The 26897-nt window shown below is 48.0% G+C and overlaps 1 protein-coding gene across 2 annotated transcripts in view; it reads right to left on the reverse strand.

Annotated features, from left to right (window-relative positions):
- The window catches only part of GABRA3 (gamma-aminobutyric acid type A receptor subunit alpha3), a 68578-nt gene that overhangs the window by 3369 nt on the left and 38312 nt on the right, over positions 1-26897 (reverse strand). For both annotated transcript variants that reach the window (XM_053955577.1, XM_053955575.1), the window contains exons 4-9: positions 25576-25643; positions 21446-21666; positions 11893-11975; positions 7737-7880; positions 6134-6286; positions 3966-4177 (exon numbers count right to left, since the gene is read on the reverse strand). In XM_053955577.1, coding sequence (XP_053811552.1) covers positions 3966-4177; positions 6134-6286; positions 7737-7880; positions 11893-11975; positions 21446-21666; positions 25576-25643 — 881 coding nt within the window. The remainder of the gene's footprint in view (positions 1-3965; positions 4178-6133; positions 6287-7736; positions 7881-11892; positions 11976-21445; positions 21667-25575; positions 25644-26897) is intronic.

The following is a 26897-nucleotide window of genomic DNA, read 5'->3' on the forward strand; positions in this document are numbered from 1 at the left end:
AAATCCAAGTATTTGCCACTTGTCATTCTAGAGAAAAGTCTCTTTAATGACCCCCAAGCAGCTCCAGTCTCTGACATACCTGTATCCCATAACTCAAAGCCCAGCAGCTGCAGTTGCTGTTGCAGCAAAGGTATCATTCCTTCCCCACACCAAGCCAAAATTCCTCCTGCAGCCTGCCAGAGACTTGATCATTCAGATTATAGGGGACTGGTCTCAATGATCTTATGCTCCCTGGATCACCAGACAAAGAGTTTGGATGGTTGGATGGATTAAATGATCAGCCCAACAGACCACACAGTGATGAGAGAAAAGAGCGTGAAGTGCTGCTGAAGAATGATTCATGGACTGTACTGAAGGTGCTGAGGACATAAATCACTGGCAGTGTTATCACAGAATCCATTAGGTTGGAAAAGACCTCTGGGATCCTCATGGAAATCATGGAGATTGCAAGTGCAAAGAACAAAGGACACATGGGCTGCAGGGCATGACCAGCAGGGAAAATCCCACCAAAACCATATTGACCATAGTGAGGCAGACAAAAAACAGAAGGGTCTGAACCATCCCAAGCCCTGAAGACTTCAACCTGGTTGAAAATGGTGGCCTGTCAAGGTTGGTTCTAATTCCTCTAGGATTGGAACAAAGACACCACAAATGGAAAGAAACAAAGGAAAAAGGAAAATATTCCCAAGGGAGCTGCATCAAAGGGCAAAGTTGAGAATTGCTGAAGAGTGAGTTGCACAAAAGGCCAGGCTTTACCCAGACAGTAGAAAAGGCACCTCATGCATGTTTTTCTTAGTAAAAAGTACATTAAAAGCCTGGACCTAACCTCACCATGCACTGAAGAACTATTGTCTTACGACAAAAATAGAGATCCTGGATTATTGCTCTATCCAAAGCATGTTCTGTTTTTATGTATCTGACTGCAGATGCTCGTACTGGTTTTGTTGCTTCTTGACACCCAGAATTTCAGGGCAACGTCATTCAGGCACGGATACAGAGCTAGATCAGGTTTTATGCACAGACATGGCATTGCAGGCAGAAGTGGGTTTAAGTGCCTTCCAAGAATCCAAAGCATCTTCCATCCTGAGGAGCAGACAACGCTTTTTGTGGTAAACTCACTGGTGAATGTCATCCTTGCAGTTTCCCAGCAGCAAAGTCACCGTTGCTTGCTCTCTCTTTGGATCCTCACTGTCACAGCCACTCCAGAAATTCCCTGGAGGTGGCCATGCTTGTGGCTGGGATGGTGGATGGATCTCTCTCTCTGTCCAGACACAGCCCTGCTGTCCTGAAGCAGATCTTTTTCACAAGGTATTTTGAGGATGATGGAGGTCGAGAGCTTTGCTGGCTACTGAACCCACTCATCTTTCAATCTCTTTGGCCTCTCACTCATCTCACACCTCTCTGCAACCTCACGCCTTCCTCCTGATGATGTTTTATTTTTAAAAATCACCTTTCCTTTCCTAACAAGTTTTCCTCTCTGGACCCAAATACCTCTCTTCAATTTGATCTGCACCTCTAGGCTGGCTGCAGCCACTTTACCATACAAAACGAAAACAAACTTTTCAATTAGCAATTAGCAATTACTGATGGAAGGCTGGAAAGGCTTGAAAAATCTTTGGGTCCAAGAAACATTATTAAAACCTTATCAGAGTGCAGGCTAAAGGGAATTTTTAGTGACATCCAAGGTGATATCTGCCTGCTTTTCATTGGAGAAGTGCAGAGAATGTGCAGAGTAGCTCCCAGCTAGAATCAACTGTGGCTACAGCCAGAACACCGTCATCATTTATGATGCAGAGACCAGCAATTCATCAAGATCAGCCCAGCATTTTAGATTCTACCTGAAAAAAAACCCAGGCTTTCCCATCTAAACAAATGGTTTGGCTGAGGGGGAGAAAAAAAAAAAAGAATAAACGCACTGGGGGTGCCTGTCAGCAACCAGCAGCTTTTCCATGGTATGATTTCGTCCAAGTGGGATGGGAAGCATTGCTGCTGCCTACAGTGATTTTGTTTATTTATTTTTTTTATGTTCATGCAATCAAACCTGGAGTGAGGATCCTTGCCATCACACCAATAAAGAACATTGCTTTTGGCTGGGGAGAAGGATCTCCAGAGACCAGGGCTCAGCCTGGGCTTTCCACTGGCAGTTTTACCCTTGATACAAAAACTTTAAAATGCCAACAGTTATTCTTCTGCTTCTTCTTCCTTTTGTGGTTTCAACCACCTGGCTTGTCAATTGTTTCAAGAAGAGCTAATTAAAGGCTGAAACTGAGCCAATGAGGCACCTCCATTGTGTAGCAAATTCACTGCTTGGAAATACTCATTGGAATAAAGATGAAAAGCAAATATGTTGACACATCATATTCCTAACTCCCTGAAAGCCCATCACTCTTCAGGGAGCTCTCTTGAGCTGCAGAGACTGGGAGTGAGTTTGCTTCTTCAGTAAAGATCAGAGATAGCTTGAAAAAGCATCCTCAAATTTGGAGCCCTTCCTGATTCTCCAGGCTGATACCGATTGCAGCAAAGGCATGGAGAGCTCCCCCTCTGAAACATTCCTGGTCCTGCTTTGTTTTCTTGTTTGATTATCATGTGCAGGAACATTCTGTGTGCTCTTACCCTATTGTTTCAGCACTGTTAGTCTTGCGGTGCTGGGTCAGTGAATAAATTGAGGAACACGCTGCTTCTAAGATAAACTGCAGCTTTTGAGCCTTTACTGCTTTTTCCACCCAGTTCACATAATTGCCCAAGGCTGTGTGAATCCTGACTTTGTGCTGATTTGCCCATGCCTGAAAGGGACACCACGGCTTTGAGGACCTGTCCTGACTCTTCACTCATGCCAGTGACTCAGGAAAGGCTTCTCTCATCTCTAGAGGCCAGGTTAGCTTCTCTGTTCATGGTGGAAGTGGAAGGCCATCCCCTGACCCTCTGCTATGAGGGGGATCTTTTCTCCTATGAATCTGTTGCTCAGACCACAGCTGCAAAAGCAAACAGATAGACAGAGTCCAAGGAAGACAAGAGAGAGGCATCCAACACCCAGTGATGGCTCTGTTCACCTTCTTTGACCTCCACACCAGAGAGATGACTGGCTGCTGTCTTCCCAAAAGTTGCTGCAGTTCTGTCAGGTGTTTAACATACAGCCCCACAACAATTTCCAACAACACATTAAAATGCAAAGGAGAAAAATATAAAGGCTCCAGAACCAAGAACAAGGACAAAGCTGATTTTCAAATTGATTCAATAAATATAAACAAGGAGCAGCATGCTACAGTAAGCGATTTCTCTGCACAGCCAAGATTAAATCAGTTCAGAGGGAGGGGGGCACGAGCAGGGGTAGCAGAGCCTGTCAGGATGAAGCTGCCAGAGAGGCTGATCCCGAGCTGGGGGTGGGGGGGGGAAACGGGGGTGATGCCAGGCATTAATCTGCTGCCAGTTGGCATTTGGGATTGCTGGCTTCCCACCCACCTTCTGTGCCCAGCTCACAGAGCAGCAGCTGCTGGCAGCTGTGGGCAATGGCACCGGTGTCAGAGCTGGCCAGGGGACACGGCTCAGTGGGTGTCCCGGGGCATGTTTGGTTTTTTTGGCATGCTGGCAACAAGGAATGGGGTTGGAGGGCTGGGTTGGGTTGGGTCATTGGGTTGGGGTTGGGGTTTGGGTTGGAAGGAAAAGGAAGGAGACACAAGACCACCAGCGATGCAAACCCAAAGCACCCCTGGCAAACGGGCGTAGAGGGGGCAGAGGGAAGAGCCAGCAGCCATGCCTGGGTGCTCCCCCCCAGCTCAGCACACTGACCAGCCCCAGGCCATTCCTCCCCGCCCCTCAAGAACCGCTGCAGTCAGGACCTGGGCTGGGCACTCAGTGAGTAGCATCCAGCCTCCCGAGTGCTGCGGGGCTGCACGCTACCCACTGCTGTGCCTGGCACGGCTCCCTCGCGCAGCGTTTCTTCCCCACCCCCTCCAGCCTTGGCTGACCTTCATCTCCTGGGCCTCCAGCACCTTCTTGCCATCCCAGGCCCAGCTGCGCTTGGTGAAGTAGTTGACGGTGGCGAACTCGATCAGCGCCGAAAACACAAAGGCATAACAGACGGCTATGAACCAGTCCATGGCCGTCGCGTACGCCACTTTGGGTAAGGAGTTTCTGGCGCTGATGCTTAGTGTGGTCATGGTGAGCACCGTGGTGACACCTGTGGGGGCACAGCAGCACGCAGGCGTGGGGTGAGATCGTGCACTCGTTCCTGTCCCTCTCAAAACTGCTGCCACTCCCTTCACGGGAAAGCAGGAGCCACCTCCTGAGCCACATTCCCGCTGCAGTTAAGGGAGGCTCGCCCAGGACTAGTCCTTGGTGCAACTCCCAGAATAACTGAGCAGGAGGTCAGCTTCATAGAGCCATAAAACCACAGGATGGCCTGGGCTGGAAAGCACCTTAGAGACCATCTGGTTCCACCCCCCGCCACAAGCAGGGACACTTTTCACTGTCCCAGGTTGCTCAAAGTTCCCTCCAGCCTGGCCTCGAACACTTCCAGGGATGGGGCAGCCACAGCTGCTCTGGGCAACAGCTTGTCCAACCCCTGCTCAAACCACGGCCAGCTTCAGGTTGCTCGGGGAATTATTCTGCTTCAGTTTTGAGTACAGTCAATGGCAAACATCTTCACCAGGATGAGATTAACCTTCCCCAAACTCCAGTGACTAGACCTCTGCTCTCCACAGGAGTCCTGGCTCACAGGGAGGCACCTGCACCACATTCCTCGCCTGTTGGCAGGGTAAGGTGCATGATGCTACACCCAGCTCGTGTAGAATATGTCATGGAGAAGCCTCTAGTTGCTTTTGCAACAAAATAAAAATATTAAAATAACACTGAAAAGAACAGCTAGATGGTTGTGAGCCTCGGGGAGGATCAGAAACTGGCCACTCATCCAACACAGCTCTCAGGGTTTTAGAAATACTGTCTTGTGACCTGGGATCCTGGGTCCTGCTGTCAGTGGCCCAAGCTGCCGGAATAAATGTCACATTGATTTATCTTAAACAAATGATCCGTTGCAAAATGTCTTTTAAAGCTTTTTTCATTAAAGCAAGCAAGCATTACCATCCATTTTCCCCAATAATGTGCTTTTCAATTAAAAATGCATTAAAAACATTATAAAAATATTGACTAATTTTCAGTTCCCTTAAGCTATACTCCTGGTAATTTAAGAGTTTCAATTCAATATTGTTGACAATACTTTCTGAGGGGCAGAAAAAAAAAAAAAAGGAATAAACAATTTGAGTTCTCATTATTTTCTTAATAGGAAAGCAAGGCAATTTGGGAGCAAAGACATTTGTCACACAGGTAGGTTTTAATTTTTCAGTCAGCTCTTGCCTGCTCAGTCTGAGCTGCTGCTTGAGGAAACTTATTTCACTGCAATTCTCAGGATAACACAGGAGGGAATTACATATGATACCACATATCCCCTCTCTGCTTGGGGACTTTTGTCCAATATCCTCTCTGTTAAATGGAATCTGCTGGGCAGCGTTACTTCCAGGATATACAATCCTGCAGCATCACACCTGCTCTGGGAGCGTGCCTGTGTAGATCCTGAACTAAAGGTCTTGACGGCAAATCACAAAGCAATTCTGTTATTAAATGCTTGTAAAAGCTATTAATATATGTGCAGTGCCAGCCTGGCACTTTGCTTGGGTGAGAGGATCTGAAAGCAGCTGAAGGAAATAATAACACTCTATTCACCATGCAGTTATGCTGCCTCAGCCCAGGAACGTGTTATGTGGAGCTGTGACCAGGGGCACATTAGCAATTTCAAAGGCAGGGCTTTAAATGCCTCCCCGTGTACCCATGCTCTGCTCTGCTCCCAAGCCAGCACAGATAAGCAGACACAGCCAAATGCATATAATTAGATGATCAATACCTTGATTACTGTTAATATTTATGGCTTGGCTTGTAGCAGGGACATGGCCAGGAGTATTTTCGCAGTGATTTGGGGGGAGCAGGCTCACTGAGAAGACACTGAAAGCTATCCTGGGGAGTGGCCAGCAGCTTAGAAATGCTGGTCAGGGCCTGGCACAGAGCTGCTCTGATGCTCAGTGATTGCCCTTCCTGTCTCCCTTTCTGCCCATGCTGAGAGGAAGCCCGGTGCTCCCAGCCTCACCGAAAACCGTGCGGGCAGGGACGGACTCCCTGTTGAGCCAGAAGGAGACCTGGGACAGGATGACAGTCATGATGCAGGGCAGGTAGGTCTGGATCACAAAGTACCCGATCTTCCTCTTGAGGTGGAAGTGCGTGGTCATGACGACGTATTCCCCTGCAGAGAGAGCCGGGAGGGATGCTGGGCCACCGAGCTCCGCAGCCCGGGGCCCGCTGGCCACCGCACACATCCACCCTGCACAGCTCCCACTTGGCAGGGGGATCTGCAGGGCTGCAGCAGGCACACACATGCCAGGTGTGTGCCCCAGCACAGCCCAGGGGGCTTTCACATCACATCACATCCTTTCAAAACACTTCTCTGAGTCTTCTTTAATTCCCTACGAAACGGGTGTGGGGCAAAGGCAAGCCAGTGTCAACAACTGGGCAATAAAATCCTTCACTGGTTTGCCCCAGGCACAAGGGGCCCCTGGGGGTCTCTCCTGACCCTGCTCCCATCCCAGGGAGCCACGCTTTGGGTAAGATCCCTTAAGCCTGGAGACACCCTCACAGTGCTTTAATAGGATTGCAGGACACAGGATTTGATTTTCTCTGACAATCCTGAAAATATCCCACCTTCTCTCACTGTAACCATCTCAAAAATCCAGGCAAGTTCTGTTGTTAAAGGCCCCACCTGTGAACTGAAGAGGAAGCTGCCCCTATTCTCCTCTAACATCCTATTCCTCCCCCCAAAAGCTTTGGGTATTTTGTTGGAATACTGTGCCTTTATGTTGTGAGCGTGGCTCTGCTAAATCATTACACACAGGAGCCTTTAGCAGCTTTCTCACCACTCCAGGTTATTCATCTGTACATTTTACTACAACTTAAGTAGAGAGATGGGCCAGATATTATGACATTTAGTTCCCTGGGCTCCCCACATTTCCCCAAGGGAGGTGAAATGAGTTGTTACAGACAGACACTATTAAAATCAAGTGCACCAGAGAGGAAATATCCTCAAATGAGAGAACTACTGGTGCATACAGAGGGAAAAAATAAAAGGGAAAAAAGAAGAATTATGAGAGACACACATGAGGTAACAGAAGCTATCAGTACCTGGATTCAGAGGGGAAGGGAGGAGCAGCAGATGGGAGAGAAAGATGATTAATATTGGTCATTAATCAGAGGAAACATTTGTTTGGGATAATCTTCTATTAGTTATGATAATATTTGTGCAAGCAGATGCAGTGAAAATCACACTGAACAGTAGTTGCCTTCGCCTCCCCTGCCTGCAGTGCTTTCCTGAGGGGTTGGAAAGGAATCCAAGACAAATGAACCCTCGGCACCACAAACCAGCTGGACAATGTGGGGCAAATTTTCCACTCAGCAGATCATTTTTAGATGCTTGAGATCAGTTCTCCTAAAGACTGTGGGCAATAAAACTCTTTCAGTGGAAAGCACTAAAAAACAACCTCTTTATGCCTCTTGGTGGCTGCTGAAGATGTCACCAGCCGTATCCTCCTGGCTTAGGAAGTGCTGGGGTCCTGGACTGCCTCTCTGATTATTCCCAATTGTGGCATTCCAAGCCCATCTGATGCCGGGAGGAGCTCAGCCCATGGTGGTCCCACAAATACCTGTGCTGGATCGAACCATCTCTGTCCCAACCACATGGCCCAGCAGGTCATACTGGTTCAGGCGAGATCCACCCTTGGCAACTTCCACAGATTTATCCTTCCCCAGGGTCCAGGTGTAGATCACCTCTGTCTTTGTGTAGGCATCTGCAGAGGAGGGAGAAGAACGAGGTCTGTGCTTCTGCCTGACCTAAAATACACCAAAATTAGCCTGTAGCCAAATGAATCTTTGCTGTGCATCTCTCAGAGCCACACGGCTGAGCACAGCCAAGCATGGCCAGAGACCAAGGCAGATCAACAACTGTTAAATCAAATGAGCAGGAGCGAGCTGGGGTTTTGGAAGGGAGCTGCAGAGGGGCAGGGCTCTGTCACTGAGAGACAGGCTGTCCCTGTGACACTGTGCTGACTCTGCAAGGGCTGGCTCCAACAGGGACAGCACAGGATGGCATCCAGGAGGGCAGCACAGCACAGCCCTGCCATGCCAGGGACAGGGAAAGTCCTGCTGGCAGCAGCTGGCAGCAAAGGCTGAATGCAAATGGGGCTAAATTTTAGGTTCAAAAGTTAAAAGTCTTTACCCTCACTCAAAGGCAACCCTCTCCAAGACTCTCAGATTTGGAGGTGGTGTCCTCTCACACCTAAATGCTTTTTCCCGTTGCATCAATAAGCAGCCAGGACTCAGTTTCTTCGTGCAGGAAAAGCCCCTTCTTTAGTCACATAACTCATTTTTATATAGTCTTTACAGACCTCGTGTTCAGCTCTAATTGGCTAGTAGTTTTCTTGCCACTCAGTTCATTGGTTGATAACTGGCATTTAAGCTTTCCATCAAATCTCTCTATTCTTGGGTTGTTTACACATTTTCTTCACTGTTCTCATGGGACAGATTTATCGGTTATGCAGTGCAAACTTATTTTTCTTACTAGAGTAGGTTGTTGTGTTAACTGCCTTTATTCTTATGATTTTTCCTTATGGGAACTCGCAAGCTACTGCAAGCTTAGCCTGACTAGCAGGGCCTAAACCATATTTTCTAAGGCCTTTTTTTTAATAATATCTCTACCTGTCTGCAACATTTTCCCTGTGTTTGTGACCGAGCCCCTGCTCTGTCCCCACTGCCAGCCCCCCTCTCAAGAGTGCTCTTGGCTTTTCCAGTCCTATGGTTATCCAAAACTTGAGTCTCTCCAGACTGCTCGGAGCTATTTCTCCCCATAATGCCCAAAATTTCTGTCCATACCAAGTTTGCACCAGCTTTTTAAGGAAGATCAAAGTTCACTAAGCAAAGCCTTCAGTTCATTTTTACCCACCACCTTCTCCTGGTGAAGAGCTGAAGGAATTCTTTGGCTGGGGCCAGGTCAAGCAATGTGTCAGGTCTAGTGGAGAGACGTCTCAGCTCCTGCTCTGTGCAAGACTGTGTCCTGAGAAAACCACATTTCTGTGATCTTTCTAAAACAGCCACTGTTATTGCTGCACTGTGGGTTTTGGCAAACCTGTTCCACGTTAAGCAGGGGCTGTGCAAGGCCTTGGGAGAGGTTTTGGTGATCAGCCAAGGTTTCTCAGCAGGCCAGAGTGCTGCCCAAGCTCTTCTGATGCAGGCTGGCACCTCCCACCCCATGTGCAACACTCCGCTCTTCCAACCCCTCCTTCCAGCCCTCCACATGCTTCTGGAGCCCTCCATCCTCCTTCAGAGCTTTGTACAGCTCTGCCACTGCTCTGGCACCTGATGGGCAACACCTCCTGCTCAACAGTGCCAGTCCAGCCACCGCTGCTCTCAGCCTACAAAAGGAACTTGCCCACAGTTTCACGGCCATCCTTCCTGATAATTCAGTTGTCTGGGATAATTCAGTTGTCTATCTGGTTGTCTGGGACAGAAGGGTATCTGATGTCACACAGGCATGGCATGGATGCTTGGAACACGTTAAATGCCAGGCAGCTGCTTTGGTTCAGCTCAATGCCTCGTTTGCAATGCAAAATCCAATCCAAACAGGGACAGCTCGTGGACATTTAGAGGAGCTGGTAAATTCAGCAGCATCTCCTGCTCCCCTGGTCAAGGAGAGCTGCTGTACAACTGTCCTGTGATGGCTCAGGAACAGCTCTCTGCAGTGCACATTTATCCTCCAGGGAGCAGGGGGACAGGCAGAGCCATCCCATCACCGCACTTGGCCCGAGGGATGATGCAGGTGGGCAGCTGAAGCTCTCTGCAACGCCTGATGCCCTTAATTCTCCTGCAAATTCTCTGCCTTGCCCCCTCGGGGGGCTGCTGTGGTGGCCCAGGGACAGAAGGGCACTGCTGAGTCACTTGTGGGGATCAGCAGAAAATGGTCTGTGAGGCACACACAGCCTCGTTGGAGCAGCGTGGGTCTGGCACTGCCATTGTCCTTCTAATTGCACATCTGACCCGCTTTAGGCTTCTTGAAAATGAGCAGCTTCCAGCTGTCAGTGGCTTTTTGGTGAAAACACTGGTTTAATCCCACTCCAACACAGGAGAGGTGAGCTCTGATGCTCTGTGAGTGCTTTAGAAAAAGTCACATTAATGTTAACCAGGGGCAGCTTTCTGAGCTCCTTGTCTCACAACTCGCATCATTCAGAGGTCAAATCAGTAAAAAAAGAAGCCCAAAGGGTGTTCCAGCAGAAATACACACATTAATCTCTTTTCCTCACCAAGAAACATTATAAGCAATTAGATGTGCAGTAATCTGCCTTCCTGCAAGTCTTGTAATAATCCCAGAGTTTAGGCCTGAGGTATGAGATTTGATATCCCTCCTCACAAGGTCAATTAACATTAATAATTCATCCTTCTCTAAGGCTTGCTGTTCTACTGGCCTTAGTGATGTCTTGTGGCAATGAGTTCTACATTTAATTAGGTGCTGCCTAAGAAATAGCTGTATTTTAGTAGTTCTGAATAATCCACTTTCACGGATACAGTTTGTCATGAGGCAGAAGAGCAGATGCACATGATAAATATGATTTTCTCTCCTGCCAATCAAACTTTTCAACTTTGTCCTCAGTTAGCTCCCAAATGGCTACAGGAAGGAAGTGTCATTTTGGGAAGGTTGGGGTTTCTCTGGGGGTTACTGGTGTGGGCTCATTCTTTAGCTGGAGGTGGGAAACTCTCTCACCTAACACAAATACAGACTAAAAGTGGTGCTCAGTTTGTTGGACCTGGGAAAGACACCGGGCAGAGCCAGACGAGGATGTTTATTTTCACATCGTGGTGAGCCAGGGTCTTGGGGTTTGGCTGCCACTCACTTTAGGAACAAAACCAAGTGAAATTTAACTTGCATATGGGAGAGATACGGGAATTCTATGGGGAGCCCAAGCAGCTGAGCAGCTGCAAGTCTGGGAGTCTGGGAGCAGCTTTCAACTCACCAGCAGCCTGCAAAGCTTCCCTAAACCAGGACCCTTGGCTGCTGGGACTGACATTCCCAGAGCTTCCAAGCCTTCCACTTGAGAGCAGCCTGCCTGACAGACTGAAGAGGGGCGAGGGCTGCTGAGCTCCACTGGAGCACGGAGCCAGAGGAACCAGGAATCCAGGCCCTCCACAGACTGGCAGGATGGGACACCCGGCAGCAGCCAGCACTGCTGTCCCAAACCTGGCTTCCCAGCATCCCCTTGTGATGAAGGAAAAGCACAACTCAGATTTATAACCACAGAATCATTCATGTTAGAAAAGACCTCTCAGCGACCACTAACCCAGCACTGCCAAGCCAGTGTCCCCAAGTGCCCAAAATATACATTTTTTGAACACTTTGAGGGATGGTGACTCCACCACCTCCCTGAGCTGCTGTTCCAATGCTTGACCACCCTTAGAGCGAAGAAATTTTTCCTAATAACCAATCTAAACATCCCTTGGCACAACTTGAGGTCATTTCCTCCCATGCTGTCACTTGTTACCTGGGAGAAGAGACCAATTCCAACCTGGCTACTTTCTAAATAATTTACAGCAAAACCATGGGTGTCTAACCTGTCCTGTCAGCCTGAATTGAGCACAGACTCGCTCCGTGATGGATTGCATGTATAAAACACTAGAAAACAAAAATTCATTCAAAACATTATCATCAGCAGAAATGAATATTACCCTTACTAAATCCTGTGTGACACCAGGCACACAAAGGACTGCTCTCCAGCCCTGTACCACCTCCTGGCAGAGGCTGCTGGGGGTACTTACAGCTCCCAAATTTCAGGGGGCAGGCGTGCACGTCCATTGGGAAGTCCTCCAGGTGCATGGGGCACTCGGCGTGGATGGTCAGCCTGCAGGACAGAGCACAGGGGCTGCTCAGGGGCAGGCTGGCCCTTCTGCCACAGCCCCCTGCAGCCAGCAGCACTGGCAAAGTCCTCCAGGTGCCCACCAGCCTGGGCAGAAAGCCCCCAGCTGTGGAGAGGACAGAAGGACACACATCTGGCAGCCTTTTCCACAGTGTAAACTCAACCCTACTCACTGAGCTCATCTTCACCCACTCAGAGCAGTGGGGAAATCTGCCAGAGCCCAGGACTCCTGTGTGGTCATGTGTCGCCCTGGTTATCAAGAGTTTTCTAAAGCCTTCTGAGTTTACACTCTTGTAGAGAACTTTCCCACACAACTTTCTGTAAACAACCTATTGTTTTGCATTCTTTCATAGAGGCGGAGAAATTTGATGTACAGGTAGTTTGTCCAGTGTCCTTGGAGAGGTGGCACGTTCACCCTCCAATCCACTGGCACCTTTTGAGAGCTATAAAAGATTGGAGTCAGAGGAAATAAATGAGTCTCTTCATCGTGACCAAGGCTGTAGTGCATCGTTTTTCCTTGTGTCATCTGGTGACACTTATGGGCTGTGAGCAGAGCTCCTGGGGCCAGGGGACACCTCATGGACCACGCTGGCAGGCAGAGGAGAAAGGCTTCAGGGGCCCCCAGGAACAGACCTGGTGGTCTGGAAGGAGCTGACGGCTGACACGTTGCCCTGATTTTTAAAAGTGTTAAGTTTTCTTTTATATCTCTTTTGAAAATGTTAAAGTTCTCATAAAACTTCTTCAGCTTTCTGATCATGTTTCCATATTTGAGAGTCAGAGTTCCCACACAATTTCATGTATAAATAGAATAGGTTACATATTTCTCTGTGGGTGGAGAAAAATTATTGATTAATCTTTAGACCAGTGTGGTTGGAGAAGTGGTAATTCCATCCTCCAATCCACAGTCACCTTTAAAATTCTAGAAATACCAGATGTTAGAATAAAACTTTCTCTCCTTTAAACTTACCAAACTTCTGTACACTCATTTTGTATCCAATAACAAGTGACAGATGGTTCAAAGTGCAGATCCATGAAGCCACCAGGGCACAACACCCTGTCCATGTGGGACACCTCATCCCACCTCCCTGGCTCCCGCCTCGCTGGCAGCACTGCAGAGGATGCTGCAGGCAGGTGAAGAACTGGAACATCCTGGGGCTGTCTGGGGGCGTGCAGGACAACCTGTGCTTTCCAAATCTCCCAAATCCCCGCAGGATAGCTCGTCAGGAAGCAGCTTTGTGAGGGAGGCACAGCCATAAAAGCAGTGTGCTGCAGAATATGGGGCCAGGCATAAAAATACCCATTATAAAGGGCTCTAAAAAAGGGAGCTAGTGTTCCTTCCTGGAGTACTGCAAAGTGTGCAGCCAGGGAGAGGGAGCCAGGAGAGACAGCTTCCCTGGAGATGTCTAAAACAATCTTCTCTGAAGGAACCATTTGTAGAAAAAAAAAAAAAAAAAAACAAAACAACCCAACAGACTCACTTCTGATGGCTCAGCAAAACAGCAAACAAACCATGGCAGGAGCAACATGTGGATGCAAAGGGCAACTGCACAGACTGAAGGTGGCTTGTGCAAAATTCAGGTCGAGAAGCTTCTATTGAGATATTTTCCTTTGGCTAGAAAAATGTTCAGCTAAGTTATTCTTCACAGAAAGTACTGAGGCTTAGTCAAACGCAAAATAAACCCTGAAAAAATAAAGGCTTTGGGTTTTGTTTGCTAAAAGCAAAGAATATTTTTTTTTAAGGAAATAAAATAAAAATAAAGGTTATTTCTTTTCATCAGACAAACGTTAAATGCTTCTATTAAAAAAAAAAAAAAAAAAGAGGAATTTTTATAAAATTTGACATAATAAAATTCAGTGGACAAAACCAAACCCTTCACAAATTGCTGTAAAAACCCCCGTGGAGGAAAGGAAGCAGAACGGCTGTGAGGTGGCAGGGGTGGCACAGCTGCAGTGACAGTGGCACGTGGCAGCTGGTGCTGTGAGAGGGGACACCCACACACAGGGCCCACGGCAGCAAACCCTGCCCAGCCGCTGCACTGGAGCCTCCCCCTCGCCTGTGACTTCTGCTGTGCCAGGTGAGGAAAGGAGCCCTGGCATTTCAGACCCACATCCAGCCTCAGCTGCGGCGCCCGGAGGGCTCAGGGGAGCTGGCACCCCACGAGAGAGAGCAGAGGAGTCGCATCAAGAAGCAGAGCAGGAGAGCTGCCGTAACTCTGGCGGGGCACAGCTGGTGGCCCAAACTCTCTGGAGGCCCTGCAGCACTCAGAGCAGGGCATCAAGGCTCAGTTCTGCAGGTCTTTGGGAACATCTGGCACTTCCAGAGACCAAGGGCCGGGCCTGCAGTGAGCCATGGCCATGGAGACCCCGTGTCCCTGACAAAGAGGGGATGGGGGGATGCTGGCTGTCCTGCTGCTTCACAGCTGGCTCCAGCCTGGCTTTCCCAGCCTAAGCAAGAACCACTGTGTGCCCAAAGCAACTTGCTGGAGACAAATCACTGCCTCTGACTCGGTGATCTGTTCATCACTGCACTGAATGCACCAGTTTTACATGAAAGAGAAGGAGACCTGACCTTTAGACTTCAGTCAGGGCTCACTGAGGACTGACGGTGATTTTCACAAGGCTACAAGCACAGCGTTGTAATTATTTTCTCCAGGACATTCAAAGGCCACCATGAACAAATTGCTCATTTGCTCTGATGCCTCTCTTTTCCACTATGGATTTCAAGAAGCAGGTATAAAAACCTGGCAGCTTGGTGTGGACTTGACTGCCCTGCTCTTCCTGTACTGTTGCTTTTGTGATGTTCTCTTCAGCCAGCTCAAAATCCACTTGGGGAGCTCTTGGCTGGCAAGCTTGTCAAGCATATTCTCACAGATCTTAGTCTTCAATCCTTTCTGTGTCTTTTCCAACTGCAATGGACTTTTTGCTTCTCATTTTGTCACTGTCACTTGTGTCAGGGAAATGTTGAGACATTTCCCCCGTCTCCCTCAGCAGCCCACACCAGAATTTTCCTTTTCCCCTTCCTGTTTTTTTTTCATCTGCTTCACTCATTGCTTTATTATTTCCAAAGGCTCTTAACTGGCAGTTCCCAAAGTTGGCTTTTCCAAAGGACCTCATCTCTGACCAGTGCCCTTCTTCTGATGCATCCTGAACCCACCCAAAAAACCCCAGGAAAGTCTTTTCCTTCCACTGTACTGCCTGCAGGCGTTGGCTGTGATCATCAGCCACTCTGAACAAGGCTGAATGACCCCAAGGACTGCAGATTGGGGGTCTGTGGGTTTGTGCCATTTAGAGCAGCCAGGAAGAGCCTCAGAGGGGACCAGGACAGCAGCAGAGACCGGCCTTGGCCAAACCCTCCTGCCCTCTCCAGGCCATGGCCAACAAGAGCAAGTGCTGTCAAGGGAGGAGACAATTCTAGATGGATCTGGATGACTCCCTCGATGTGTGGGAATGCAGCAGTTGCATTTTAAATCTAAAGGCTGTTTTATTAGCTGAGCCAGCAAGCAATAAAACAAGAAATCCATCAACAAACCACTGGAAAAGCAACCTGATCTGCCACTTCTCCCCCTACAACCGAAGGAGATTTTAAGTTTCCCGAAATTAAATAAAAAAAAGAAAAAGCCGCATCGTTCCAGCGAGATGAGTCTGGTTCAGCAGCTTCAGGTCAGCAGGTTCACAGGTAACACATGAAATGTCAAACTGTCAGAGCACCAGGAATGTCTCTCCCTTCCCAGACAATTACCACAGCCTCTGCAGCACTTGGATGAAAGGGTTTATTGCAGAAATTCTCATCTCTGCCCCTTACCCTGTGCAAGGGAGCTGATGGCCAGAGAGCCACTGCGTTTTGCTTCATTGCTCTGATGGGCTATTCACATCCAGGAGCCCTGAGAAGCCCTTAGAAAGCCTGAAGAACATAAAAAAAAATAGCCAAGCTGCCAGAAATCACTTCAGCCAGCAGTCGTAGCCTTCGGCTCATCAGTCCCAGGCACCTGCAGTAACTTATGCAGCACTGTCTTGAAGCCAAACCCCAAACCCCTGGTGTTTTCTCTTCACTTTGCTGGCACTGTGGCACCGAAAGTGGAACACCCAGGACAGAACCCGTGCTTTTTTCCTCTTTTAAAGTCACGGGAAGTCCTTTGAACTGCGCCAACACAATGGCAAGAAGCGTGAATCAGGCTAAACATACCTCTGCCAGGGCTGACGGGATAACAAACCTCTTCAGCTGGTTCTCATGGTTACCAGGAGCTTAGCAAAGCCTTTGATGTGTCATTAGAGCCCCTGTCGTTACCTGCGTGCAGCTGCAGGATGAGCCAGGATCTCAGCCCAGTTTCTGGGACGCAAATGTAATAATCCCTCGGTGTGTGAGTGCTACAAAAACATGACAGCCCCCTGCACGGCAGGGCTGGCTTTGTTTATGCCAGGGATACTGCTGGAGTTTTGTCCTGATTTCTTCTCCAGGAGGTTCATTAATAACCACAGTCAGGCCGAGCAGTGTTTACGGTTTGGGCTGTGGGAGAATCTAGGTTAGGTTTAATTGAGGGGCTTCAGCTTGAAAGCCAAATTGCTTTTAGGATCCTTGTGCTAGATCTGGAAGCACTGATTTCACTTTCCATCCTCCCCCAGCCCCTGGAGATTTCAGCCCATGATGGCAGAAATGCAGTGAGATAAGGTGTTCTCTGAAGATTTCTCCCTCCTGGGACAGTTTCCTTAAAAAAGTCTGTCTGCACAAAGCCAAGCCTGGAAAACAGATCATTTTTCTCTTTGGATCTGCTCTGGCAGGGAAAAGTTGGAGCAAATCTCATCTTGTTGCCTGCTTGTGTTTTGATCAGCCAGCCAAGCTCTGCTCTGCTTGGATCTGTCTGTGATGTTTTCTGGGATCAGCCCTGGTGTGGGAACAGACAAACAGCTGCCAGCCCATACAGCCAGGAGAGCTGGGCTGGGCTGGGCTGTCCCAGCTGCTGCTCCTGCAGCGAGGCTGCACCTCCATCGTGGGGAGGGTGCTGCAGAGCCTGGAGCCATCACAACTTGCCTGGGGGCTAAAAAACCCCCAGCCAGTGAAGACACCCCAAAAAGCCTTCGCTGAGGGAGAGACGCTGCAAAGCTCTGTGATTTCCAAAGGCAGCGTGGGAAGCCCAAACCCCAGGGCGTGGCACACCAGGTAGAGGATGTGCTCTGGGATTCCACAGCCCCTGTAGGTCTGCACGTGTCCTGGGCCCAGCTTCCCCTCCTGCTCTGCCTCTGCCTCACCTGACGGTTCACAGACCCTCCTCCCAAGGACTGCAAGTTGTCTTCAGCAGCACAGGCTCTTGAGGCAGAGCCTTTGGGCATGCAGTGACTGTGTCAGCCTGACAGGTAAAGAAAACATCCTCCAAGTGCATAACTTGAGCACATATTGTCTGGGAACCACTCTGACAACAACCACAAAGCCTCAACACGCCATTCTGACAGGCCCTGTTGAGAGCAGAAGAGCTTTTTAAAGCCTTGATTCACAAAGCTGAATGCCATCAGCACAGCATTACACTTTCACTGTTTTTCTATGCTTCAAGGCTGGGGAGAGCCAGAGCATTGTCTGTGTGCCCCACAATCTGAGCCAGAGAGTAAACCCAGAGATGGCTGCCTTGGCTGCTTGTGCCTCTTCCTTATGTAAATCCAAGCACCATTCCCAGGTTGTTGCTGCACTCGGGTCTGACAGCAGAGTTTAAAGACCATAGCTGGGCTTGTGTGAACTACTTGGACCGTGCAGGAGCTCCACAAGAAGAGACTGCAGAGGCAGGGCTACGTAATAAAACTGCATCCCTGTGCTCTCTGAGGCAGCTGGAGGAGCAGGGAAGGTGCAGAGGGATCAGTAATCCTGGGGAGTAGAGAAATGCAGCTCAGTGCAGTGGTCACAAAGGTTGTTTTGTGGCCTGTCAGTGGTTGTCGGAGTCACGACATCCCTCTGGCTGCCCTGGCTGGCTCGAGACCCTGGCAGGGAGCTCAGAGACGTTAGCACCAAGTAAAAAACACCTGTGGCTTCCATTTTAGCCCGTAGGAAAGGTTGCCAACTCTGTATGAGGAATTACAAGCTACAAGAGTTTGAGTAGTGTAATAGCTGAATTGACACAGGATGAAAAAGTAGAATTTTGGGATTTTTAGAATGTGATTCAGGGGCACAAGATGGAGGAATTTGGGCGTGTCCTAGCCTTCTTCTCCTTCTTCTTGTCCTCCATGTCTTGGTGTGATGGTGACACTTTTCTATTGGTTTAAGGTAGAGACACACTGTCCAACATAGATTATAGGTATTAGCACAACATTGTAAACAGACTATATGTAACTTTTGGTATAAAATGTAAACACTGCCCCAGAGGGCAGGCAGGTTGTCATGGCCTCCTTACTAGACAGAGCTCAGCAAGGCAGAGAAAGAATGTTATAGATAAGGAAAAATAAACAACCTTGAGAAGCTGATCCTACGCATTTCCGACTCCTTCTTTAGCTGCACAGGCTAAGAAACAAGGAGTTTTACAATCTTAGGGTCATTCCAGCATCGCAGACCCCAAGAAGTGGTCAGGGGTGTGCACTGTGACACTGCACTGATCCATGTTTGCCATGACTGAAGGAAATCTCTGGATGCTCAGCTACAGCTGCTGTGCAGCTCCTGGGAGCTCTGGTCAGTGATAAAGAGGCTCTCTCCAGGAGCTATAAATATTGTCACACAGGTGTCATTTTGCTGGATGCATGTGTCAGACTTGCTGTTCCACCAGAGCAAGTTCATCTATAACTGTAAGCCTTGACTAAGAGAAGTTGGCTTTCCCAGCAGGATAAATAGCAAGAGACGTGCCTCTAATTGCACATCAGCAGAGCTGATCCCTCAAGGATATTGCTTGGTACAAGGGAAAGGAGCAGGATATTCTCAGCAGTCAAACTGCATGGCCAGGTGTTACCCTGATTTTTAAAAGTGTTAAGTTTTCTTTTATAGTTCTTTTGAAAGTGTTAAAGTTCTCATAAAACTTCTTTAGCCTTCTGATCATGTTTACATATTTGAGAGTCAGAGTTCCCCCACGATTTCATGTATAAATAGAATAGTTTACATATTTCTCTGTGGGCAGAGAGAAATGATTGATTGATCTTTAGATCAGTGTGGTTGGAGAGGTGGTAATTCCATCCTCCAATCCACAGTCACCTTTAGAATTCTAGAAATACCAGATGCTTGAATAAAACTGGCTCTTTTTCTCTTTTGAACTTCCCAAGCCTCTGTGTACTCATTTTGTGTCCAATAACAACAGCCAGGTATCAATCTAGGCTGAGCCTGCAAGGGATCACCTGGGCAGTGCTGCCAGGCCGCTGGAAATCTGGTGGAAGCCCAAACTCTCTCCCCAGTCAGCAGGGCACCCCTTTGGTATTTGCACTTTGCTGGATGTCAGCTGTGTGAGTTTGGCTTCAAGGTCCTGCTCCTTCCTTTAAGGACACACATGAACATCCCTGGGCATGGGGGAGGACAGCAAAGGCATCACCTGGACAGAAAACAAGAGGCTCCCTCCAGCCTTCCCTGGGAGAGGTTTCAGAGCAGTTAACAGGGGAGGGTGATACCACCATCATCGTTTGACAGAGGAATTGAGGTGGGAGTGCCTTGGGAATGGCAAAGCCAGGTAGGTTTTGGTGGCTGAGTCTGAGGCTTGGTCCTGGCCCTGCAGCCTGTGCCCTTGCATCTTCCTTTCTGACACCCCACTCAAAAGAGACCCCGGTGGTCCTGAGCAGCACCAAGAGGAAGAAAGGGAATCATCAGATGCTCCAGGACAGACATCCCCTCCTGGATGTGTTTAATTGCAATGCCAGAGGAGTCCTGCTTTGGCCAGCAGGCTGTGCTCATCTGGGCAGCTCTAACCACTCCAGAGCCTCCCCTGGGCAGTAAAGAAAAGATCTCTGTGCACAAGAGCTCCTGGATCTGTGAAATTCAGAACATGACAAAAGGTCTCATATCCAACCCTCAGCCTCGGAGTGGGCTCCTCACCTCTGCCAAAGCCTTCGGGATGTATTTAAGGGGGACAGGAGCACCTGTAAGAGGAGGTCCTTCATTCCCCAGTTCTTCAGCAGACAGCTAAACTGAAGGATGGTTTGAGTTTATTTTAAAAAATCCCAAGACTCTCTTTTCTTCCAGAAGCTCATTCCCAAGAGTCTCATGATGCTGCTGCCATCCTGGCACCTGCCCAGCCCTGAATGGAAAAATAAATCCAATACTTTTTTAGTCACATAAAACTTGCTGAGGCTAATGGCTGTTTGCTGAATAAAGAAGTAGTCAAATGATTTAAAAGCTCTGAAATTGAGTCTTTTTTTTTTTTTTTTTTGCTGCTTTGTGCCAGCAGCTCCTGTAATACTTCACAGACAATGGTACAAAGTGTGGGGAGTGCGAGTTGTCTACTTGCAGGTCAGGGAGCCGGGAGCAGAACAGAGCCCTTAAGTCAAGTTGGGCTTTTCCCTTCATTTACCCCATCTGCCTTAATGTGAGATCACTGATGTGTGGAGACCTAAACCCCCAGGGCACTGGCAGGATTAGCTCCTATTTGAGAACTGCTGCACAACAGCAAGGCATTGTTTATCAATGTAGGCTGTAAAACTTGCTGACACCGTGTAGATTCACAGCCAGTTTAACTATAAAGAGATGAAATTCTGCCTGGTCCTCAAAACCAGAGGTGAAAGTGCAGCATCTCAGCACACAGAATCCACAATGAAGCCTGTTATTGGTTAGGATTGGCTTGGAGACGGAGACAGAGAAAACAATTTTTTGAAACAAAGATTTACACCTTGCCAAAACCAACTCAATACCTTTTGTGTGCATTTATCAGCAGCTTGTTGTTTCATTTACAACCTGTGACTTCTGCAACTCTGGCTTCTCCAAATCACAGTTTTTAATTAGCTGTTTGTTGGGTTTTTTTTTTCCCTAATGATGTGCATCGATCACATGGATTTGGATTTTTTTTTTATTCCACGAAGTGGGAAAAACAACCCCATTGTTGTCACAAGAAAGGTTGGTCTCATTAGATGTGTGAAATGGTTCTGCTCTAACATGCTGAACAAATTTAGATCTGTTCTCAAGCTGCTGGAGAATAACAAATTCTCCCAGCCTAATGTTCCCATACCAACACTGGAAACCTGATTCATATCCCATCACAGGTCAGGAAGAAAATTAGTCCAGGTGGCACATCCACCTCACAAACTATAGATCCCAACACATCTACCTCAGCACATAAAAGCAAAAAATCAATGTGAATGATGAGGGAAAATCTACCTGTAAAAATGTGCCGAGCTGAGGATCAGTGATGGTCCATAGGTAGGAAACAAGGAGAGCATGGAAAGCAGCAGGGTAGGACTCAAGTGTGCTAACAAGAGTGAGTGGAAGTCGGCATAAACCCTGCTGTGAGGCACCCTGGGGACCTGTATGTGCAGAAGGACCTGGGATTCCCTGGGAGGAGAGCCAGACTCACCTCATGGTGTACAGCAGGGTGCCGTTGTCCACCAGGCGCAGCAGCTTGTTGGGGGTTGTCATGTTGTGGGCAACAGATTTCTTCCCGTTGTGGAAGAAAGTGTCAGGAGTCCAGATCTTACTGGCCAGCAGGTTGTTCAGGGGAAGGATTTTCATGGGACCATCAAACTTCAGCCTTTCATCTCTCCAGGACTGCCGGAAAAAGACATCAATGGTGTATTCCTTTGGGGAGAGAGGAGAGAAAAATAAGTTTTGTTTTGCTCAGCTCAAGAGGTGCTGTCTTCAGTCATAGAGCAAACTGGGTTTTGGCACACCTTGGGTGACACGAAGTGTGGTGCAACAAGCAGAAGGGGTTGAAACATAAACTTTAAGAGATTTAGAGATTTTAGAGGAGCTAAGATTTTAGTTAGAGATAAGCCTTACTGGAGTTAATTAAAATAAAGGGATTTTGTAAGTAGGCCTTGATGAAGTTAAGAGTTAGTAGTTAACTAATAATTGATTGCTTGTCAACACAATGTTTAGTTAGCTGGGTTTGTAATGAAGAATATAGAAACTGACAAACAGCTTTTAGGAACATGAGACAATTGTGGGCCTCCTCTGTTCTGAAGCCAATTGAAGACAGGGAATGGGAGTTCTACCAAGGTTCATTTGTCATATTTGCATTGAAAAGGTAGAAAGGTCAGAATGAGGAAGACTTCATTTACTTCCTCATTTTGGGACCCCTCCCCATGAAAGGGACCACCGACCCATTTCAAGGAACAAACTATGCATGCTTAAAGCTTTGGGAATGATAAGCATAGGAAGCGAGGAATGGGATGTACTAAATGATGAATATGTATTTGTGTTTTGGGTATTCAATTCTGGTGTGGATAAAAGGACTCTGTAATCATTGGAAAGGTGCAGTGTGTATTTGGGAGCTGTCCCGCACGCTGCCCGGCGCCGCAATGAACATACACTGTCTAACTTTAAACTGTTAGAGAGCTTTTGTCCATCACAGTTGGATATCGGTGCTAGATCAATATCCATATTTCTTTAATAAATCAGGGTTAACAGCAGTGCAGGATAGATGGGATTCAGCACATTTTGGGTAATGGCTTACCTATGATGTCAAAATGTGCGTGTCAGTGTTTCTGCAGAGAAGCTGCAGCACAGCCTACAGTGGCCAGAGCTGGGCTAGCCCTGCTGCACCACCACCTCTATCCAGAGGTTTCAGGGGAGAAAGGCCATTATGTGCAGCTACACAGGTATTTTAGAAGGCAAAAATAAAGATCTTGGAGATGGAATCTGGCCAGGATGCTGGTAATTATATCCCTGCCCATAAAAAAAAAAAAAAAAAAAAAAGAAATAAACTTGCATGACATTGTCTTAATGTTATTTTGTTCCCCAGGCCACCTTTAGAAAATAATTGAATCGAAGACTTCTCAAACTTGCATTACAAGATCCTGTGACTTTCTTTTGTCTTCTTTTTATTATTTCCCTTTTCTTTTTGGTTTTTTTTTTTTTTTTTTCTTCTTTCTGCCAGGGTAGAGACAGATTTCCCAGGCCAAATTCCAGCTGGGGCAGTTAAAAGTCACCTCTTTGAAGCCCTGCAGCCAAGCCAGCTCCTCTCTCAGTGAATGCAGATTCAGAAATCACTTTTAGAGACAGAGGGGTCTTTGGAAATCCAGTCTGTCCCAACTGTTCTTCCTCCCCCTGCTGCTGCAGACTCGTAATCTTTATTTACACATTCCTGGAGGCCGCAGGACCAACCAAACTTATCATTGTGAGTGATTTCTTTCCTGCAGCACTTCTCAGCAGCACTTAAAAACTGCTGTGCATCACTTTCCTATAGGACAGAGAAATTCCTACAGGTTTTGCAGCAGATGGCAGCTGAATGGAGGCATCTCTGTAAATAAATCCATCCCTGCTCCCTGGCCATGGAGACACCCCTGCTCAAATAGGAACCTTCTGGATCTCGGCTGGGGAAGGAAAGAGAAATTCTACATTCTCTGTCTTGTACAAGGTATTTTGTCCCTTCATGGAAGTGATCTCTAATTCATTATTTCTTGGGATAAACCCAAGGAAATGAGCCTGTGTGCAGTCCCGGGAGGTTTGGGAAAAGTCCTTATCAGGAGAAGAGCTCTCTCGTTCCCTGTTTCTATTTAAAAAGTGCCAGACAAAGAAGCAAAACATTTTTAATGACTTCCAAGGCCCTGCTTATCTTCTTTAATGCTTAGGAATCATTCCTGAAGAAAAGAGAAATCATCTTCAGGATCTTCCCCTCTTTCTTATGCTTCTTTCCATAAAAGCATTATTCTCAACTCACCCCTTCCAAGGAGCACCCTCTGTTCTGTGCAATGCTCTTCTCTACAGAAGTGACTGAAAACATCAAGACTGACTATCCTCAGAGTCCATCCACGAAACAAAAAAAATCCCCTTCCATTTTTGTTTTCCTTCAAATAATTTCCCTGGGACTGAAGCAAAGTTGCAGGAGCTCCGTCCCGAGGGCTGGGGCGCGCCTCAGGTGCGATCAGGCTCTGCTCTCCAAACCAAGAGAGAGATTGGGAGTCCCTTGGAGCACCTCAGTGAAAAGGTCTCCACGTCCTCCTCCTCCTCCACGCCGGGTAAGCAGCTGCTCTCCTCGCTCCCCAGGGCAGCTTTACCTGCCTCTCCTCCATCACCCTAATTCCGTCGTTCCAGGCGCCGCGTGCGCCGCGGGAGCGGCTGAGGGAGGGGGAGCGCGGCACCGGGCAGGTGCCAGCGGGAAGGAGGGACTTCCCCGCTCCCGAGATGAAAGGAAGCCCCAGAGCAGGCTCTCCCCACGCTTCCCAAGGAGATGGGGCTCCTCTCCCTTACTTTTAGCAGCAGAGCTAAAACACATTCGCTATGCATTTGTAAAATACACGGAACGAAAGCGTGCGGAGGGGAAATCATTTATTATTCCTTAACTGTCTTCCTAATTTTAAATTCATTTTGTCAAATCACATTGCAGAGAACACCTTCCTCTTTTCAATACCTCATATTTTTTTCCTTCACAGTTCATTATACACACTCCCTTAATCAAATATGCTCCACCTTGGAAGTAATTATCAGATACTCCCCAAGGGCTACGATTGCTGAATATATTATGGGTCTCTGCTGTGGTATGAAAGCAGGAGAGAGAGAGGGAGAACTCAGATGAGGTTCATAATCTTGATTACACTGACATCAACTTAACTTCTTACCCTGGAGGGAGTGGTCTTCCCAAAGCAACACGGGTTAGAGTGATGGAGTGAGCAACTCCACGAAACACAGAGATGTTATTCTCCCCCAGCTCCTCTGCTTGCCAGCACAGGATTGCTGTGGGACAGCTGAAGAGATGTTCAGGCCATGCCAGCCCAGAAAATCCAACCCTTGCAGCTCTGGAGGGGCTGTGAGAGCCCCAGGACAGTGCTCCAGCCTGGCCTAGCCAGTGACAACCTGCTCCCTGCCCCAGAACGGGCTCCCTTCATGGCATGGACTGCTCACCACTGGCCTGGGCTATGCCAGCACCAGGGCACCTCAGGGGCTGGACATGCAGGAGGGGCTCAGCCCTGAATGCACAGCTGTCCTCACGTGGCATCCTGGAACTCTTGAGCAAGCACTCACAGCCAGCCCTTCTTGGGGTGCGTGTGGAATACGAGCTGCTGTTGAGAAACCTCACTATTAATTATGCTCCACAGACCTCTTTTAATTAGAAGACAAACTGTTGTGGGAATACAAGCCTAAATTCAGACCTCAGGCCTTTTCATTAATAATTTTCCCTGAACATGTCAAAATAGCACAATCAGTTCATGCTTTTTCTGTTTTCTTTTTTTGCCTCCCTCCAGTTCTGGCACTAAGGATGGTTTGATGGTGAATCACCACCATTGTCTCTGTCACTGCCACCAAACCAGAGCAGATTCTGGCATCCTCCCCTCTTCCCAAGGAGCACCTTCGTTCCTCCAGTTATCAACTGGTTTCCAAAAGCCCAAGCACACCTGGGAAACAACTCCTGTCTGCCCCTGGAACTGAGATACCACCAGCTCTTGTCACTTAGAAAAATCCCACTTTTACCCATATTGTCCTGGGATGATGGGGGGCACACATCCACAGCAGCTGAGGAGAAGCCACCCCTCCCCGTGAGACACCTACCATGTCTGTGTCCGAGACAGGGCCGAAACTTGTCACGTAAATGTCTGTCTTGACTTCAGTTACACTGTCTGGGACAAAAAGAGAAAAAAAAAAAGGGAAAAAAGAGCAATTAGAGAGCTGAATTTCCTTGTGCAGGCAGATGTTTGAGGTTTGTTATATGGTGTTTATTCCTGCTCTGCTGAACCCTCCGCACCGTGCTCTGTGCCCCAAACAACGGCTGATTTTATCACTTGTAATTGGGCACATTCATCTCCAGTGCAGCTCTGCAGCTTCCCACGCTCACACTGAGGACAAATCTGTCCCACACGGCCAGACAATGTGTATTTACAGAATCTGTGTGGCTGCACGATCCACACCCTGCTACAGATCCACATGTTTTCAATCCAGAGGTAAGCCCTGATGCTTTGAAACTCCTTTTTAATCTGAAATCCCTTTGTGTCTCCCAGCCAGATAAACAGCCTAGCAATGTTCCAGCAGTTTTAGGGTTTGTTACAGCCCCAGGCTTATCTGTATGTAAAAAGAATCAATATTCTGATTGCCTTTTACTGCCATCGTGCTTGCTGTTCTCCTAAGTGCCTCGCTCTCACAAAGCTGCTGCTTGCCCACATCACGTGCTGGCCCTGCATCCCGGGCTGAGATTCCCTCATGGATGCTGAGCAGCAGCTTCACTGCCCCTGCAAAGCCACAGGGCCCCACTGCCTGCCCAGCTGCTGAAACCAGGGGCAATTTTAACCACGTGCCTCCAGACAAGCTGGAGTGCTGAACACAGCCAGCAGCACGTGCACACAGAGCTCTCCTGCCCGACTTCCTTGGATTTTGGCGTGTTTCCTAATCGACCCCTCTGCTGCCACCCTGCTTTGCAGGGAAATCAAGGCACAGTGATTTCCCAGATTTACAGTGCTATGCTCTGCCCACTGCGTTGTGCTCGAAACATGATGGATGAGCTGCCTTGAGTTCAGCACTCAGTTCCCATAAATCCTCCCCACTTTAGGGATAGATCGTGCTGTTGTGTGGCACTAGCTGGCTCAGAGCTGCTCTGCTCTCCTAATGAAACAGCCAATTTAAAGCTGCAAAGCAGAGTTCATGTTTTATGCACAGGTCCCAATTTTGGCCATCACAGCAGCCTTGCAAGTAGCCTGGATGGCCCATTGTTTAATTTAGTTATGGAAATCCTTCTGTCCCCTGAGAGTTATCTTGCAGTACTATGAAGCTTAGGTTTGTGCTTCAAAGTTTTACATCCCAAAATAAGATAATACATTCTGGCAGGGTTTTCTCCTTAATGGCTAAAATATATGTATACATGTCTTTAGTTATTATGGCTG

This window comes from Vidua chalybeata, chromosome 14, assembly GCF_026979565.1.
Source record: "Vidua chalybeata isolate OUT-0048 chromosome 14, bVidCha1 merged haplotype, whole genome shotgun sequence".
Taxonomy (NCBI): domain Eukaryota; kingdom Metazoa; phylum Chordata; class Aves; order Passeriformes; family Viduidae; genus Vidua; species Vidua chalybeata.